The sequence below is a fragment of the Sphaerodactylus townsendi genome, linkage group LG07, assembly GCF_021028975.2.
Source record: "Sphaerodactylus townsendi isolate TG3544 linkage group LG07, MPM_Stown_v2.3, whole genome shotgun sequence".
NCBI classification, from domain to species: Eukaryota; Metazoa; Chordata; class Lepidosauria; order Squamata; family Sphaerodactylidae; genus Sphaerodactylus; species Sphaerodactylus townsendi.
The window spans coordinates 84,904,637-84,921,954 of NC_059431.1; the positions used below are offsets into that span (position 1 = coordinate 84,904,637).

The 17,318-nt window shown below is 38.1% G+C and overlaps 1 protein-coding gene across 14 annotated transcripts in view; it reads right to left on the reverse strand.

The window, feature by feature from the left end:
* NFIB (nuclear factor I B) overlaps positions 1-17,318 on the reverse strand; it is a 361,340-nt gene that overhangs the window by 61,858 nt on the left and 282,164 nt on the right. For 11 of the 14 annotated variants that reach the window (XM_048503643.1, XM_048503639.1, XM_048503632.1 and 8 more), the window contains exons 5-6: positions 17,094-17,214; positions 15,423-15,541 (exon numbers count right to left, since the gene is read on the reverse strand). In XM_048503643.1, coding sequence (XP_048359600.1) covers positions 15,423-15,541; positions 17,094-17,214 — 240 coding nt within the window. Of the gene's footprint in view, positions 1-7,803; positions 8,472-15,422; positions 15,542-17,093; positions 17,215-17,318 lie in introns of those variants that run through there. The other 3 variants (XM_048503641.1, XM_048503642.1, XM_048503645.1) reach the window with 2 other exon arrangements.

Consider the following 17,318-nt stretch of genomic DNA (forward strand, 5'->3'; position numbering starts at 1 on the left):
TGTACCAAACACAAAATAAATATATCAGGGAAGGGGGAAGCACATAGCTGCCCGTGGTATATGTTCAAATACCACTGGTAGCCAAAATTATATGTCCAAACCAATACAGAAACCACTACACATGAGTTATGCTGTAAATAAAAGGGAATGCCAACAGGAGTTATTACTCTATTTTCCCCCCTCAATTTATATAGCATAACACACATCACTTTTCGCAGGAGCTATGTATTTTAACAAAGAATTTAAAAGTATCCAATGGAATAAAATAAATCATGTACTTTTACTAAAATATACGCAGAACTTTAAGCAGCGAGCATAAAAAGCTGAAACAGTCACTATAGTTTCCTGCATTCTTTGTGCTGTGAAGTTATTCAAATGGCTTCTCTAGTGTTCCTAATATGCACTGACATCATAGTGGAGTGCTTATGTTCTGTTCTCTGTGGAATAATAGAGACAGTGTACAACTGAGGCAAAACAAAAACTGTTTGTACGGGGAACAGAGAGGATATTCGAGGTCTCTCCTTGACTACGAGTTTAGGCGCAGTAAGATGTATTAGGGTGTGGCACTAACTATAACAGGTTATCTGATTTTATTAAGAACAACTTGGGTGTAACACTAAGGACTCTGTGTTCTCTTATATATCAAAACATGTGCTAATCTCCTGTAGAAACCAGGGTTATTTCACTACCAATATATTTTTCAATTCTTCTAACACTTTAAAAATGTTGAATCAATCTCATTAAGTATTGAGTGACTGAAAAAGAAGTGTTCCAAATGTCGATAGGTAAGCATATTAAAATTTCTGTAAACAACCACAGGAACCTGGGCAAGGGAGAAGGATACATTTCACAGCTGGCCAGAGGCACATCTCTACCTGCTAATCTATTTCCATGATGGAGTCCACGCATTGGATCTTGTTTAAAAATTCAGCATGTATACATGTGTGATTTTCATCCATTCCCACTCCTGCCAGGGCCCCCTATTCTCTGCTTGTGCTCAGCAGGTTGGCAGGAGAAGAGGGGCTCCTCAGCAACATACTAATTTGCAACATCACTTCCACAGTGAAAATGGTAGTTACGTCATCGTCTCAGATGAATTTTCCAGTATTGTTATGACATTTTGCATCAGAAGTGGTATTGTAGGTTGGCATGACAACATATATCTTGTATCCCACTTCTCCCTGGGAACCTCCCACTGAGGCAACACCTACAGCTGGGAACTCAGTTCATGCAGCAGACTTGCAATATCAGACTACTAGTTCTGGGGATCACTTGTCCTCCAAGAACAGCATTAACACCAGTTTAATCTGCAGCAGGAGATGGGACAAAGGATGGAGAGCTTTATGTCAGCAGAAATTTTAAGGCAGTTGTAAGTCTATTTGTGTTACTTCAGAACAAATCATGAGATTATAGCAGGTAAGATTCTGGGATTACAAATGCGTTATAAATTTGAACGAGGACCAGATAAAGTAGCTTTAGGCTCTATTTATGGGTGAGGCCTAAATATATTTTTTAAAATAAATGTTTTATCTTCTTCTAGAGATTGTAACGGTCCAAACACCTGGCTGACTCCAAAACTATTAGAAGTAAATACAGCAGGCAAGACCAGGTAATATCTAGACATGTTTCTGAAAAGAACTGAAATATTTTTTGAAAGCAGCTTGACTAAATTAAAAGCTTCCATAATACTATACAAGTGAGAATATGCATGCCTGGACTGCATCATGTTATAAATTTTAAAAGACTAGCACATCAAAGATATAAAGGCTTATGCAAACTGTAAAAAAAATGTTAGATCAACTCATCTCCCAACAAGGTAATTCCATCCAGAAAGGGGGAAAATGTTGCTGTGAAGCATTGCATATGTAACCTGCTCAACGGTAGTTTGCACAAATGGTGCTCCAGATGTGTATCTGTTAGAGTCAGCCCAAGGCAACTATTTTGATCAATTCTAATGTGATAAAATGCTGTAGGAAAAGCATGCAGAAATGTGTTTACGTCAGACTGTAATTAAACTATTGTTTGCTTCCAAAGAACCTCAGGAAATACTAATGAGACATGAGTTTCAGTAATTTCTTCATCAAAAGCAAAGACCCTCTGCCTCTGTATGAAGCAGCCTGCCATCCGAGTAGCTCCCTTGATAAATTTCACATGGCACACCAATCAGTAAGCCACGTGTTAGCAGAACTTTGCTGGAGTCAACTTGTGAGCCAGGCAGAGTTCAAGCATCCACCTGCCTATGTTGGACACCTGCTCAGCTTTCCCAGACAGCAGTGCAACATGTTCAATTTTCTGTGATGCTACAGGAGAAGAGTCACAAAGGAAAAGGAGCACAGATGTAGAATAAATAGCTCTGCAGTAGTTCCACTCTAGTTTCAATTCTAACACTGTTTCTATTTAGTCACACATTCACACTTCTTATAGTAACATTCTTTCTTTGAAGAAAGCTCTGGGCTGGATGCAAAGAGCCATGACCAAGAGAAAACAATGGCTGGCACTGGTCCAAACATGCTGGCACAAGAGTAAATCAGAAGAGCCCTGCTGTAGCATACCAGTGGCTCATCTAGTTCAGTATATTTCTTCCCACAGTGGCTAACAAGATGGAAGGTCTCAAAGTAGAGCACAGAGCGTTTCCCAGATATGGGGTTCCATTTAACTATATGGTTAATTGCCACTGATGGATCTTCCATAATGTATTGTCAAAGGCTTTCATGGCCGGATTCAACTGTTGTGGTGCGTCTTCCGGGCTGTGTGGTCATGGTCTGGTGGATCTTGTTCCTAATGTTTCGCCTGCAGCTGTGGCTGGCATCTTCAGAGGTGTATCTCAGAGGGAAGGCATGCAAGGGAGGGGAGTGAGTGCGGGGTGGCATGCAAGGGAGGGAAGGGGGGCCAGCATCTGTACCTGCCCCACCCACCCTAATGGAGAGGGGGGAGGGGAGGGAGGGGTGGCATGCAAGGGAAAGGGTGGGCCCAGCATCTGGACCTGGCCCACCCACCCTAGCAGAGGGGGAGAGAGGGGTGGCCTGCAAGGAAGGGGAGGAAAGAGGAGGGGAGCCGGCATCTGGACCTGGCACACTCACCCTAGTGGAGAGAGAGAGAGAGGGGAGGGAGGGGTGGCATGCAAGGGAGGGGAGGGAAGGGGTGGCATGCAAGGGAGGGGAGGTCATGTAATAATTGTCACATGAAGAAGAGTTTGCTTTCGTTTCAGCACACTGCTCATCAATACTATTGCTCATTCACTGGATGCCTTCAAGTATCATGGAAAAATAATTTTTTCTAGTCACTTTCTTCACACTCTTGTATATTGTTATACCTCTAACATACTCTTTCCATCTAAGCCATTGTTTTTTAAAACAATTCTTTAAGGTCTTTTCATAGGGAAAGTGCTTCAGTCCTTTGGCCATTTCAACTGCCCTTTCTGCACCTTTTCTAGCTCTACTATGTACTGTTCGAGAGAGATACAGAACTACATAAACTATTCAGTATGTGGCCACAACATATATTTAAGACTTTTTAAATTTTCAATGTATTTTATAGCAATCTCTGCTACAGAATTTGTCTTTTTTCAACGCTGCAACATATTGGGTTGAATCCAGACCATAATTTCTATTCATGAAGAGCTCCTGTGCAAGTCAAAATGCAAGAAAAAAGATTGTGGTACTTGCTTGCACTATGCCAAACTTACTGCATCCCCAGTTGAATTTCTGCTTGTGCAAGAGGTTGTGCAACCAACTTCTGGCCACCATAAGGAAGAAAATTCTGTGTTTGCTCAAGACCTTGCACAAGTGGACCTGTGATAAGTCTATTCTGAGTCTGCTTTCATGCCTCTGGATCAAAAACACTGAGCCAACATTTTTCTGAGGTATCCACCACTACTCCAAGATCTCAGTTCATAGTCTACTAATAAATATATTTAATTAGGATTTCATCAATCCCGATATAAACCACCCTGTATTTAATTACATTTAACCTCATTTGCCACTTTGCTGCTCATTCAAATAGGGTTTTAACAGATCAGTTCCACTGCAATCATTATACCTCATCTTCTGCGAAAGGTTGTATGAACTTTTAAGCAAGTGCAAAATTCAGTTTCATTTTCCTGTGTGGTAGTCTGGCACAAGGTGAAAAACAGCCCTTCAGGGAACAGAAGGCATCCTGCTTATGAAGCACTGGCTGAATGTTTAGCTCCTTACTTGTCAGTCGTGTCCCAAAGGCCCAGGAAGAGTGTTTTAAAAACGCACAACCAGGTGTTTTCAACATAATAATAATTAAAATACAAATGCATAAATTAAAAAATTAACCAAAACGTATTTCATATTGGCTTGATTCAAATTTAAAGAGGAAAATTATTTCCAAATCTTTGGAGCAGCAACAAAACCTCTTTAAATTTTCCTGTGACCATGGAGCTGATTTATGGAAGGTTAAGTAAAATGTCATACTTCATCTAAAACAGGATGCAGCAAAGAAAGTCAAGACAAACATCTTTACGAGCTGTAACATCTTTAGGGAGCACTTGTTTTTCCCTTTGTCACAGGTATAAAGCTTGGGCACAGCCAGAGGCATGAGCTTTTGGTGCAAGATGAAGAACACTTTAGTTTGTAGTTTGCAGCCTGTTCCTTAGGATGGGCCAAAACTGAATCTAGGGCAGGATCAATACATAGCATGTTGTTTTATTGGCTGGTTGGTTTATTTATATATATATATTTGTTGTTGTGAGAGCTTTAGAACCCTCTGGAGGGAAAAGCATGGAAGATATTTAAATACATAAATGAATGATAGTTTGCTTCTACACATATCTTAAGTTTCTTTTGTGAAAGCTGAAACAATTCGTTGGTACCATCATTAGGGAAACAAAACTAAACATGCCTTCCTCACAAGGCTAGGAAGGAAGATTTTCCACTGAAAAGATATAACGAATCTGTGTTCCCAGAATCACACAAAGGGGAGTTGAAGTTCTAAGGAGTCCATACAATATATGAGCCATCTTTCTCTCTTCTGAACATTACAATTATGGATTTCCCCACAATGATGTGGAAGACTGGAAGAACAGCATGTGAAAGTTAAATGCACTTTATAAACGTTTTCTCACAAAGCTGCACAATGCCCACTGAGACAAATATTTTTATGCTGCCTCAGTTTTAACTCTGACTTGCAACTGTACAAGACATGTACATACTGCTATAACATCTGATTACAAAATCCTACTTAATAATAACATTGAAATATTAGATTTGCAAAGATGTTACTGATTACATCATCTAGGAATTTCTTCTTCTGATTTCATAAAACTGGGGGGGGACTATGGCAGATATAAGGAAATTTAATTTTAAAAGTCAAACATTGTACATGATATTGGATAATATGTTGCTCATCCATTACAAACTAGTGAATCACTAAGAAGCATAATGCCTCTTGAATAAAAACTGCTGAGTGCAACATTTCATTTATTAGTAATAAGAATATTTAAGGAACTTTGGTCCTCTACATAAAATCAATAACACAATATTAATATTTTAACCTCAATGACACAAGTTAAAAAGACTGCCAAAATATTTCTTACTTAAAATGGATGTAGACTTAAGAAATCACTTTGAAGACTTTAAGTACCACATTTAAACACTGGTCAAAACGCAACACAGGAACACTTAAGCCCAGTGAAACCAGCTACATTGAAGAAAAAGTCTTCTACTTATAGATTTAGAGAAAATATGGTAAGAAGAATTTATTATACAGATAAATCAGGTCACCTCTTGTTTAAAAGAACTAGAATATTACTGTGGCAGATAAACAATGGAAGGAATGAAATAATTGGATAGAATTTTTACGAGATTCAAAATACATTTCACATATCCAAACGCTATCATTGATAGCTAAGTCAGATTATGTCAATTATTTTTTAAGCACAAAAGTGCTTGTCCCTTGCGGGAATAAACAATAGGTAATTACTTGATTGCCCTGAGCGACCCCTTCCCTTTTCATGAGCAGCCATCCATGGCTCCTGAGTGCTTACTCCAGGTTTGTGAAGAAGCAACTGTCATAAACTCAGAACAGATTTGTGTTTAGAAAACAGAAAAGACAGAGAGAAGATACCAGATTAATTCTCCAAAATAGATGAGCAACTAAACTGAGCTTGAATGATGCCTACACCACTAATGGCTTGAATGATGCCTATACCACTAATGGCAGCTCTCCCAGCCACTGCTTTACCTGTAAGATAAGTTTTGGTAAAAAGGAAAAGACTAGTGGCTGGAAGGGCTTTTTCATTCAAAAGTAAGAGGGAACTGATTTGCACTCTCTCCCTCCCTCCCAATGATGCTTTATTGTGTAAATCAACAAGATTGATCACCTTACTGAATGTGTAACAGGAAAGTAACATTTTGCATGTTACCTCAGAAACTGTTGCTAGTGTCTTTCGTCTCCTATTTACCTGCTTACGGAAAATGCATGGATCTACTATGAAGGTGCATTTAAGGTCAAATATGATGGACTGTCTCTGTTTTTTAAATATATGATTTAGAGTCATGGGAATTCCACTATTAATTATTATTTGATAAAATGAAATAAGGCAATGCTAGTAATTTCAGGGTATTTTGTACTAAAGATGTCATCTTGTGCAGGCATTGCTCTTTCTAGAATACCTTCTATTTCCTTTTAAAATGTTTTCCTATTTTAGGTTTGTTTCCTCAAAGAAACCAAGTTAACTGATTATCTTTTGACAAAATTAAAATTTACTGTGCAATTCAAAGTATGGGCGGAAAGAGCTTTGGAACCGGCATGACCCCTGCACCAACGCAGGGCCAGTTACAGTGGTGTTGGATTGCTGTGCAGCAGTGCAGAGCTGAGGCACTGTCCCAGGCTCTGTACCAGCCCTTCTCCAGTGCAGGATCCCACACCAGTGTCAATGGGTGTGTTCTGATGGCAGAGGCATTGGTAGTTGGCTTCTAGTGGGCTTTCAGCAAGGGTTTACCCCTTCTTGATGGCACAGACTTACACCATCAAAAAGGCAGACACAGCCCATTGAGTTGCATGGGGGGGGGGGGGAGGAGTTGCAGGGCAGCAGGTGATTTTTCATAGTTTTTGTTCTTGCCACACTGCCTGAAGCCTCTCCGGAGGTGGTGCGGCTGCACCATAGCAGTGACATCCCTGGCCATTGCACAGCTCCCCCTTTGAATTGCAGATATTAGAAACAGCAGCACAATTAGATAGGTTAATAAAATATTTTTCTAAAAAAGCCTCTTGCTTGAGTATTCCAGCACCCAAATCTAATAACTTTGATACTGTTCAGGTTAAACAGAGTTACATACAGTGTAATCCTATGCGGAGTAACTCAATTTTAATTCCACTAAAATCAGCGGGATTTGTCTGGAATAACTCTGCACAGAGTGAAGTTAGTTACGTGTCTCTCTCTCTCTCTCTCTCTCTCTCTCTCTCTCTTAAAGGAATACATTGCCTGAGGAAGGAATCTGAATGTTCTGAAATAATTGATGGTTGTGCCAGTAATTACAAAAGAAAAACACCAACACTGGATCTCTACACTGGATCTCTACAATGTTTGTAGAAGATTGCCACTGCAATGACACTTGTGCCATAGTACCAGCTTCTGACAAAGAACACTGCAAAGAACATTTGACAAAATAGTTTTCCATTGAAATTTATTTCTATATCTACAAACAGTAAAGAGTAATTCTTAAGTCGGGAAAAACACAAGTAAAAGTGTTTCTGGTAAGTGTAACTTTTTAAATGTAATTTAAAGAACACAATAAAGACTGTGGTATAGGAATGTATACATTTATTTATATTTTGTGTGTGTACATATATATATATTTAATATATGTTGTGAAATATTAAATATTTACAAGAATACAACAATTTGCTAGCTGGAATTGTGAATATAAAGAAACTCTTCATGCTTTTGAAAGAACTGAACATATAGGAACACAATGAATGAATAGTAAATAAGATCCTTCTTACAGAATAAATGTATTTGAGAGGTGGGGACAATTCCTCTATAACAGATATTGCTTATCCTTCAGTAGGCACCTTAAGGCTCTTTGAGCTTTGTCCTGTGTAAGCAAGCAAGTGGCCCAGCTGACCAGTTATGGTTCTCAGCTCCTGTACAGCACTACCTACCTCCTCTTTTAATTCTCTTAACTCAGAAATTAAGATATCCATTTTAGAAAAACCATGAGAAGAAGGCCTAATAAGGAAAGATCCATCTGGAGACGGACCTGTAATTAAAGGAATTCCAGGAAAAGCAAGTCCAGATGTTGGGGAGATAGCAAAAGATGGTAAAGGTCCAGATGAGGGAAATCCAGAAGACATTTGTTCCTCATCACAAGGTGGAGCAGGTGGTAGAGGAAGAACAGGCGAAGGGGATCCAAGTGATTCAGTTTTAATGATAAACGGTGGTTCTAACTGCTGGTTGGTGACGAATGCAGGAGAATCATAGGAAAATGAATACGATGAGGGAACTGTAAAATGAAAATGCATTTATTTGTACACATATCTTATTTATAATAAATGTTCTAGAACATTTAATGTCACAAATAATACTTGTAAAAAAGGTACTATTATTTTCTATTCTTTGGCAGATAAGTTCTACTAACTTTTAGTAACCAATTTTATTTTTTGACAAACTGTGAAAGAACAATGTGTGCAATTCACCAGAAAGTAATTAAAATAGGTAAAGGGAGTTTCCTTAAAGCATTCCAGCTCTTTTTATATGTTCTCCTGCGTAGCAGTAAGTGAAGCCTGTTATGTCTAATTCTCAACATGGATCCATCTGTAGATACTTAAATCTGGAGACTGAAGCCATGAACAGACAAGACACATGGTTCTACAAACTAGAGAAAAATCCCAAGTTCGCAGAAAAATCTGACATTTTTATTTTATTTTATTTATTTTATTAGTTTTGTATGCATCTAAAAAGGGGGTTAATTCACCCAATTAGAAGCAGCGTCTGTACTTTTAAGAAAGGAAATCACAGTGGTCATTGTGGGGGTTACCAAGAATTACAACACTTCTGATTCACTTGTGAGTCTTCAAATCCTGGCTACTGTCAGTAAAAGGCAGGGGAGGGTCCTAAAAGGGCTATTTTGAACTTCCACTCTATACCTGCTTCCCTTGAGGGAGGATTCATTTCGACCAGATTAAGAAACAATCACTGGGCAATTTGCAATCATGAAACTAGGAAAATGCAGGTGCAGCAATGGCTACAACTCAATTTCAAACAACTTGCCTGGCCCCAGGGGCAGTCTCCTCATAACTCTGTTTTCACTGGGCCTAGTGGTAGTTACGACACATCTCACTGAGCAACTTGCTGCTGCACAAATTTGCAACTAGGCTTGGCTTTTGTCAGGGAGAGACCTCAAGTCATGCTCTCTCAGCCTAATCTACCTCATGGGGTTGTCGATTAAATGGGATAGAAGAATCATGCAATATTTTTGATTCTCAGAGTTGGGGGACAGTGGGGTATATATGAAATAAATAAATAATAAAACTGAAGACAGGCAAAGGAAAAGTTGATTGTTGAGTAAGAAAGACAGAAGGAAGCAGGGAAAATAAAAGCATAGGGAAACTGTCAAGGTTTGCTAAATTTGGTTTGGGAAATTCCTGGATATTTGGGAGTGGTGCCTGGAGAGGGTAGAGTTGAAGAAGTTCAGGTGTAATGTAATTCCATAGAGCCTGCCCTCTAAAGGTGCCACTTCCTCCCATGAAACTGACTTCTGCTGTCTGGAGATCAGCTGTAATTCCAAGAGACTTTCAGACCTGGGGGTCAGAGGTTGGTAACACTAGGGCTGAGGGGAAATAAAAGAGGAAAGGGATATATAGGCAAAATGAAGTGACTCCTGAAATTCTTGCAGGTTCTTTACTTATTTTGCATAATTTTCTTTCCTGAGGCCTTTTTCCATTCTTTTGAATGCAGTTACCCACAATTCCTTCAGCTACTGAAACATCATCACTACAGAAAGGAAAGGCCTTAATGGGGATTGTGCTATATACAATTTAGCACATCCAATATACAATTTCCCCATCATTCTTTTTCATTACCACTTTAGTGTGTCACAGCACCAGTGACAATTTGCTCAGACTGAGAAAGGCCAGGTAAAAAATCCTGATGGTTCTCTGCTACTGTTCAACAAAATTAGCTTAGTCTTTCCTGCTAAATGAACAGCAAATTGGGGGGGGGGGGGAGTGTAATGTATTGAACTCCCTGATATTTTTTTTCAACATGACAACTGCTTTTTTTCAACTGGTTATTATGCCTCTGTCACAGACTAGCTAGAGCTGCAATCTGCAACAAATTAGTTTGCAAATTAGTTAAATTTGATAATAGGGTTCTTTTAGGATATGAACATATATGCTAAAGAAATTAACAGGCTCACTGTTATCAGGTGGGTCTCAAAGAAGAATATCATGGCTTGAGACATCTACATATGTGTTCATAGTTAGAGTTAATAACTTTCTTCTTTTAAAAAGTGAAATTTAAAAAGTGAAATTTAAACTCTACTACCCTGTTTCCCTGAAAATAAGACAGTGTCTTATATTAATTTTTGCTCCCAAAGATGCGCTATGTCTTATTTTCAGGGGATGTCTTATTTTTCCGCTCCACAGTTGCATGCTCTGGTGTTCTGTTCGATGAGCATGCTTCCAAACAAAAACTTTGCTATGTCTTACTTTCGGGGGATGCTTTATATTTAGCACTTCAGCAAAACTTTTACGTCTTATTTTCAGGGGATGTCTTATTTTCGGGGAAACAGGGTAATATAGGGTGCTGTGTGGTTTCCGGGCTGTATGGCCATGTTCTAGCATAATTCTCTCCTGACGTTTCGCCTGCATCTGTGGCTGGCATCTTCAGAGGATCTGATAGTTGGAAAGGAAAGCAAGTGGAGTATATATACCTGTGAGTAAAAGTCAATAGGTGAGGGCATCTGAATAGGAGTGGCCTGGCAAGTGAGTAACAATGAAGTGTAGCATGTGAGTAACAAAAGAGATAGCAAGGTCAATAGGTGAGGCATCTGAATAGAAGTAGTCTGGCCTTTGTTCCCTTTGATTATCTGTAGTCATCCTGTGCCTGTGTGGAGATGATTAGTCAGTGTCTTGACTCTAGTGTTTTTCAAAATTGGCAGCCAAATTCTGTTCATTTTCATGGTTTCTTCCTTTCTGTTGAAATTGTCCATGTGCTTGTGGATTTCAATGGCTTCTCTGTGTAGTCAGATGCCCTCACCTATTGACCTTTACTAACAGGTATATATACTCCACTTGCTTTCCTTTCCAACTATCAGATCCTCTGAAGATGCCAGCCACAGATGCAGGCGAAACGTCAGGAGAGAATTCTGCTAGAACACGACCATACAGCCCAGAAACCACACAGAACCCCACTGATTCCGGCCATGAAAGCCTTCGACAATATATCTACTAATATACTTTTTAAAATATCCATAATGCCATTTTTTCTCAAACTACCATAAAATTGTCATCAATTTTTAAAAAGTATTACTTACCAATCATTGTGGTTCTGCATATTCATACTTGTGGAGCAAAGATCACAGGTGCTGATGAGCTTCAGGAACCTTCTAGAAAAGCTGTGCCTGCCACATGGCACAGTGCCTCTTGGCACTGGATGTTGCAAACTGAGGTTACAAAAGACCTCATCTTCTGCCACTAGCCCCAGAATCTTATGAAAGCAGAAATTTGGTCAATAGAGTTTCTTCTTTCTCCTTTTTGATGATACCAAGTCCGCTCGCATGGAGACCCTTCGCAAGTGTAGCTTCTTTCTACCCTTATGACTGAAATTAGAGGAAAGCAGGGCCAAAGCCTCCACAAATTCCAGTAACTGAATCTGAGAAGAACTTGAACTGAAAGACGCGTAACTAGTAAGGAAATCCCTTGGAGCCGTGATGATCCCTGGGAACAAACAACGTCAGGTCCCTTGGTACTTACCAACTCAGAACTCAAATGTCTCTGATAATGGCAACAAACGCATCTGCCTCTGAATTTCAGTAGAACCAGAAAACCCTATTCTGATATAAAGGTGGATCAAGTTTTTGTCTAAAAGACAAATCATGCTGTCTAGTACCAAAGACCTTTTTTCTAAAGTAAGTTGGGAGTTACATGTATTTGTGCATTCAAGATGCAGATTCAAAATCCGTCTGGGAGTCTAGTGAACAATGATGGGAGTGCTCATAAGTGAAGCACATTAACAGAAGATAAACACATTTAGGTCTACAAAGGCAAAATGGTATGAGAAACATCATTTGGAGTAGCAGAAGATATAGAACTGGAAAAGAATTCAGTAACTATGCAGTGCATAGCAATGCAAAAATTAGCAATCTATTACCATCCAAAATAATCTATATAATCAAATAAACATCACTATAAACTAATACTGATTATCTATCAGAATGGCTCTGTAAAAAGGCAAAATGGAAGATCCAGTACAAAAAACATAATTCTACAGCTGAAACTGCCCAATAAACTGATGAAAAACAAGAACCACTATGTCTGTGCACACCCCCAAACTTTTAAACAACCTGTTCATCTAAGCTTATGAATACATTCAGACACATTTTTTCTTCTTAACTGAAGGTCACCAAAGCTTTAAGCACCAAAGAACTCTGCACTCCACAACTAGAACTATGCAGAGACCACCTTGAGAAAGAACTTAAACATCTTCCTTCTCTATGCATTCAGTTTTAAGAATTGGGTGACTTTCATTAAATTAATCACATATTGATAGAACAATAGATCGCTCAGATGTTCCAAGGACCACTCCTGACCTTAGTGTCAGGTGCTCCTGTGATTGAAAATGTGTGTGAAATAGTCGCTGCTAAATAAAAATTCACAGAAAATTCAGCACAAGATGCAATTAAAAAAATCATTCTGAATTGATGCTTCATGATAAGCAAAAAGAATGGGAAATGAACCCATTAAAATTTTGCTTAAATATGCTGTAAAAACATTCAAAGAAAGGAAAGAGACCACTGGTTATGGTACAAAGTACTGAATGGGATAAACAGGTATCAGGGGAAGGCTAAGCAAAAACTTTTATGGTTGGCACCACAGCTACTCTATGTTCTCTTTAGAAAAAAAATTGCACAAGGCTTATAAATCATAAAAAATATATTCTGAATGTTACATTAGGAGAAAATTAAACAAAAACTCCTAACTCCAATATAAATCATAAACACTCCTGCATAATACGGATTATTAATCTTGATTGCATCTACTTATTACTGGAAATCGATGACTGGATAGCGTTGATAGTAAAAGGAGAAAAAAGGGACATGGACAACTGTCTCTAGGCCAAAAGAAAAAGATGAGATCCTTCTATTGCTGAAAGTATATTCCAATAGAATACATGCTTTTCTGTGATCCACAAAAGATCTTCACAATAGAAAGCGAAAACATAAAATCCAATAAGCCTAAAGTAAAACGAGATGTATTTAAACTAGAAATAAAAAGCAGGCACATCCCCACCAAAGTGTTGCCATTGGATTAAGCTTCCTTTGAAACTAACATTATTTCAAAAATACTGAACTGAGCCTTTATAATTTTTCAGGCCACAACCAATTTACTATCTATTTAGCTTAGAGCATGTCACTCCTTCTGATCCCCCATACTGTTTTCCTTATTGAAAACCAGCTCTTCTAATTGGAGTGAAAGCGGAGACCCTATGCTATGCTAAAACTAATTCTTTATTAGGGCTTATTCCCTCTTCTGGCATGGAAAGGTAGTTTAATTTGAGAAAGCATTGAAGATTACGAGAATTAATACTCATTTGCCCAGTGCCACAGTCCCAAATTAAATCTGATAACAGATCTCCAATGTAATGTATATTTATTCCATTTAAAAAGCTGGTTAAAATCAAGTTTCCTATTTAAATAGTTCTTAAAATGAATGGCGTATTAACAAGTTAATCAACCCAATAAGACATGCTGTTTATACAAAACAGAACCTTAGTACAGTCCAGGAGGGTGTAGTGAAATTATATTTGCACACATGAAATAACACTAAGTAAGATCATTTATGAGTGCCTGGAACTTTCTGTGAGCAAGAGCTGACAGTTCTTGGGCAAGTCAGCAGTTTATAGAAGCTGGAAAGTAAATGGCCATGTTGATTAGTTTGTATGTAAGATTATAAATATTCTCAATTTGAGAGCTGAGCAAATTGCACAGGTTTGAGGGAGAAGGCAGATAGTATCGCCCAGATTAAAAATGTTCTTTGGAATTCATACTGTGCCTTTAGCACTCGCCTTTTTTTTGCAGAAACAAGACTGGTGAAGCCATCAGTCTCTGCTTCTCTATGCTGTAAAAAGATTTTACCTTCTTGACTGCAAACCTAAATAGCGTTTGTTATGTTTTTTCTAAGCCTCATGAAGTAAAAATAGACATGATGAAGATCATGGATGTCTGCTTTTAAATGATAAATGACAGGTGAATTTCAGGTTGAAGCAACATGTGGAAATGACAACAAGCATTTAACCCCGCAACCCCCTCACCATGATTTTCTTAATTGAAATTACCTGCCCTCCCCAACACTATTAGCATCTCATAAGAAAAAACAGGCTCTTTGAAAAACATGCATTTTTTACTTTAACATGTTAATAATCGAATTGAATCGACTAAATCGACTAAATAAATAATAGTGTGTGCTCACAGGAATGAGTAGTTGTTCATTAGTAAATCTATGTGGAAACAAAGGGGTTCACACACACCCTTTCCTGTCTTGGGTGGCCTCAATTCAGATGGCATTCCTAGATATCACCTTTCAAAGATGAACAGAAATGTGGCACATCTGCCACATTTTCTTTGGTCCTCAGACTGCTGATAAAGATCACAGGACTACAGGAGTAATGCCAGAAAAGATGGCCACCTTACAGTACCATCCTAAGCAGAATTACACTCTTTTAAGCTCATTTATTTACATGGACTTGGTGTAACTCGGTTTTGGACTGAGTGAAAACATTATGATCCTAAACACATCTAATTGGAAGGAAATCCATCTGAGTTCAGCAGGACTTACTCCCAGGTAGGCGTGCATAGGATTGCAAAGTTAGCCCCCTAGTTCTAAAATATTTGAAAAATATTCAATTATTTATTCAGTTATTTATTTGAGTTTATATTCGACTATCTGAGGAGCCACATGATCAATAACTCTTACAGCTCTCTAACTTGATGAGTTTATGTTCCAATGAAAGTTGTTTCATTAAAAGAATAGGTATGTATAAATGCAACATCTGAATGGCTACAAAAGATTAATGGTGTTGAGATTAAGTTCTACCGATGAACATAGCTATTCCCATTAGTATTATTAAACCAAACATGAATTTCAAGGTATAAAACATTAATATTTCTAAAGTTTAAAAAATAACAGAAGAAACAAAAATATAGAACACTTTTACATAAGATGGATTTACTCACCTTGATCTCTTTCATGCCATGTCCTACTTCCAGCAGCTGGTGAATTTGGGGAAGGATAAAAGTCCCCTGTTGGGCTTGGTTCCATATTTTCATCTATGGATATAGTTTTGGGTCTCTTACTATAAATGAACAAGAATTATTATGAAATAATTTTCATAACTTTCTGTGTATTATTTAAAACAAACCCATCACAGACAACTCACCAGAATATTACCTGTCATATCCAAGGTTACCTATGGATACACGAGAATCTGAATTTTCACATCTTCCAGTCCCAAACCATATGGTTCACATCGTTATCCATATTTCTACTGTTATAAATATTTCTAAGCACAGATTTCTCTAAATACCCAGAAATACTGTTTTTAGCATTACTGCTTGTTGAAATACCTTGGTAGTACTAATTTAATTACAAAACATCACATTTAAAAGCTGCTATTCTATTTTAGTGATAATCTCATAACAGGCACCATACTTTTCTATACTACACATTCTCAACAACACTATATTTGAATATTTGCAATAAAATTTTATTGTTCTTTATATTTTTTCAAAGGACTGGTACAATACCATAAATATAAATAATAAACCAGGAAACTATTTCAAACAACAAAAGAAGGGAAATAATAACATGAAAGGAAACAAAACAAGATAAAGTAAGCATTCCTCCCCCCAAAACGCTTCCCCCAAAGAAATCCAAAGAACCAATTATTCAACTAAAAGAGGAATATATGTAAATATCATTAGTTGCAAAAAACATTCAAAATACAATAAAACCTAAATTCGTTTTGGAATTTTATAACTTAAGCAGAGCTCTCCTCAATGTCGAATAGGAATGGAAGTCAAGTTGTAGCAAAACTGTCTAGTCTGATCCAAATGCAAGAAAGTAGATCCATAGTGGCTGGGCATGGTGCCAGGAACCTCCCTAGCCTGCCCCGAGTCATGCCGGTATCCTCTGTTATTCTGGTGGCTGTGAGAGCATCACCCTCTTCTAGGTCGGGCATCACAGAGCTGTGCAATGTCTGGCTGCCGCTCTGTTTTCTCTCCCTGCCAGCATAGGTGACACTTACACTGGTTGGGGCGGGGGGGGGGGGAGAATGTGTTGGTGCAGGCCCTCACCGCTTCCAGGATGCATTTTGTCTCGCTCCTCTGGATTGGGCTGTCCATCTGTTTGGACTCTTAACTAATCAAATCAAGATTTCAAGGCTAACCATTCACAGCTGAATCTGAACCAAGCTTTATGCCAGTTTTTGAATATTCTGAGCATAAAGGGACTGCCACTGTATTTATTTTGAGATGTCTAAAAATAAAGAGATAATTACTTATCACTGTTGTCCTAAAGAGAGTTATGCCCTTCAGAGTCCTCTGAAGTTAATGGAATTAGAAGGGTGTGACTGTGCTAAGGATTGCACTATAAACTGAATATTTTTTATTTGATTTTTTATATTATACCAGTATAAAAAGAATTTACAATAATTTTAACAGTAATTTGTCTACACATCATTAATTAAAATATAATTGTAATGTACATACAACAAGGCCAGAGTTATACTGCAAAGTCATAATCCATCTGCAATATAATTTAGCCACATCAATCATAGACACAGAAATGGAGATAATATAACAAATATTTTGATTAAACATAAGGACTTCTTTTGGTATCATGCTCACCTGGTTGGTGGAGAGGACAGTGATCTCTGTAGGTTTACACTCGAGTTCATATCATGGTAATATGGTTGGCTTGGAAGTTCTCCGATTGGGAAGTTCACTCCAGCTCCCTGGGTTATGGGTGCTAAACAACATCGTATTGAAAGGGTTATTCCAACTTTCTAAATGTCAAAAGGCTGTAAGATTTTTTTAAAATATATATACTAAATGCCTTCGTCTGCTATGGAG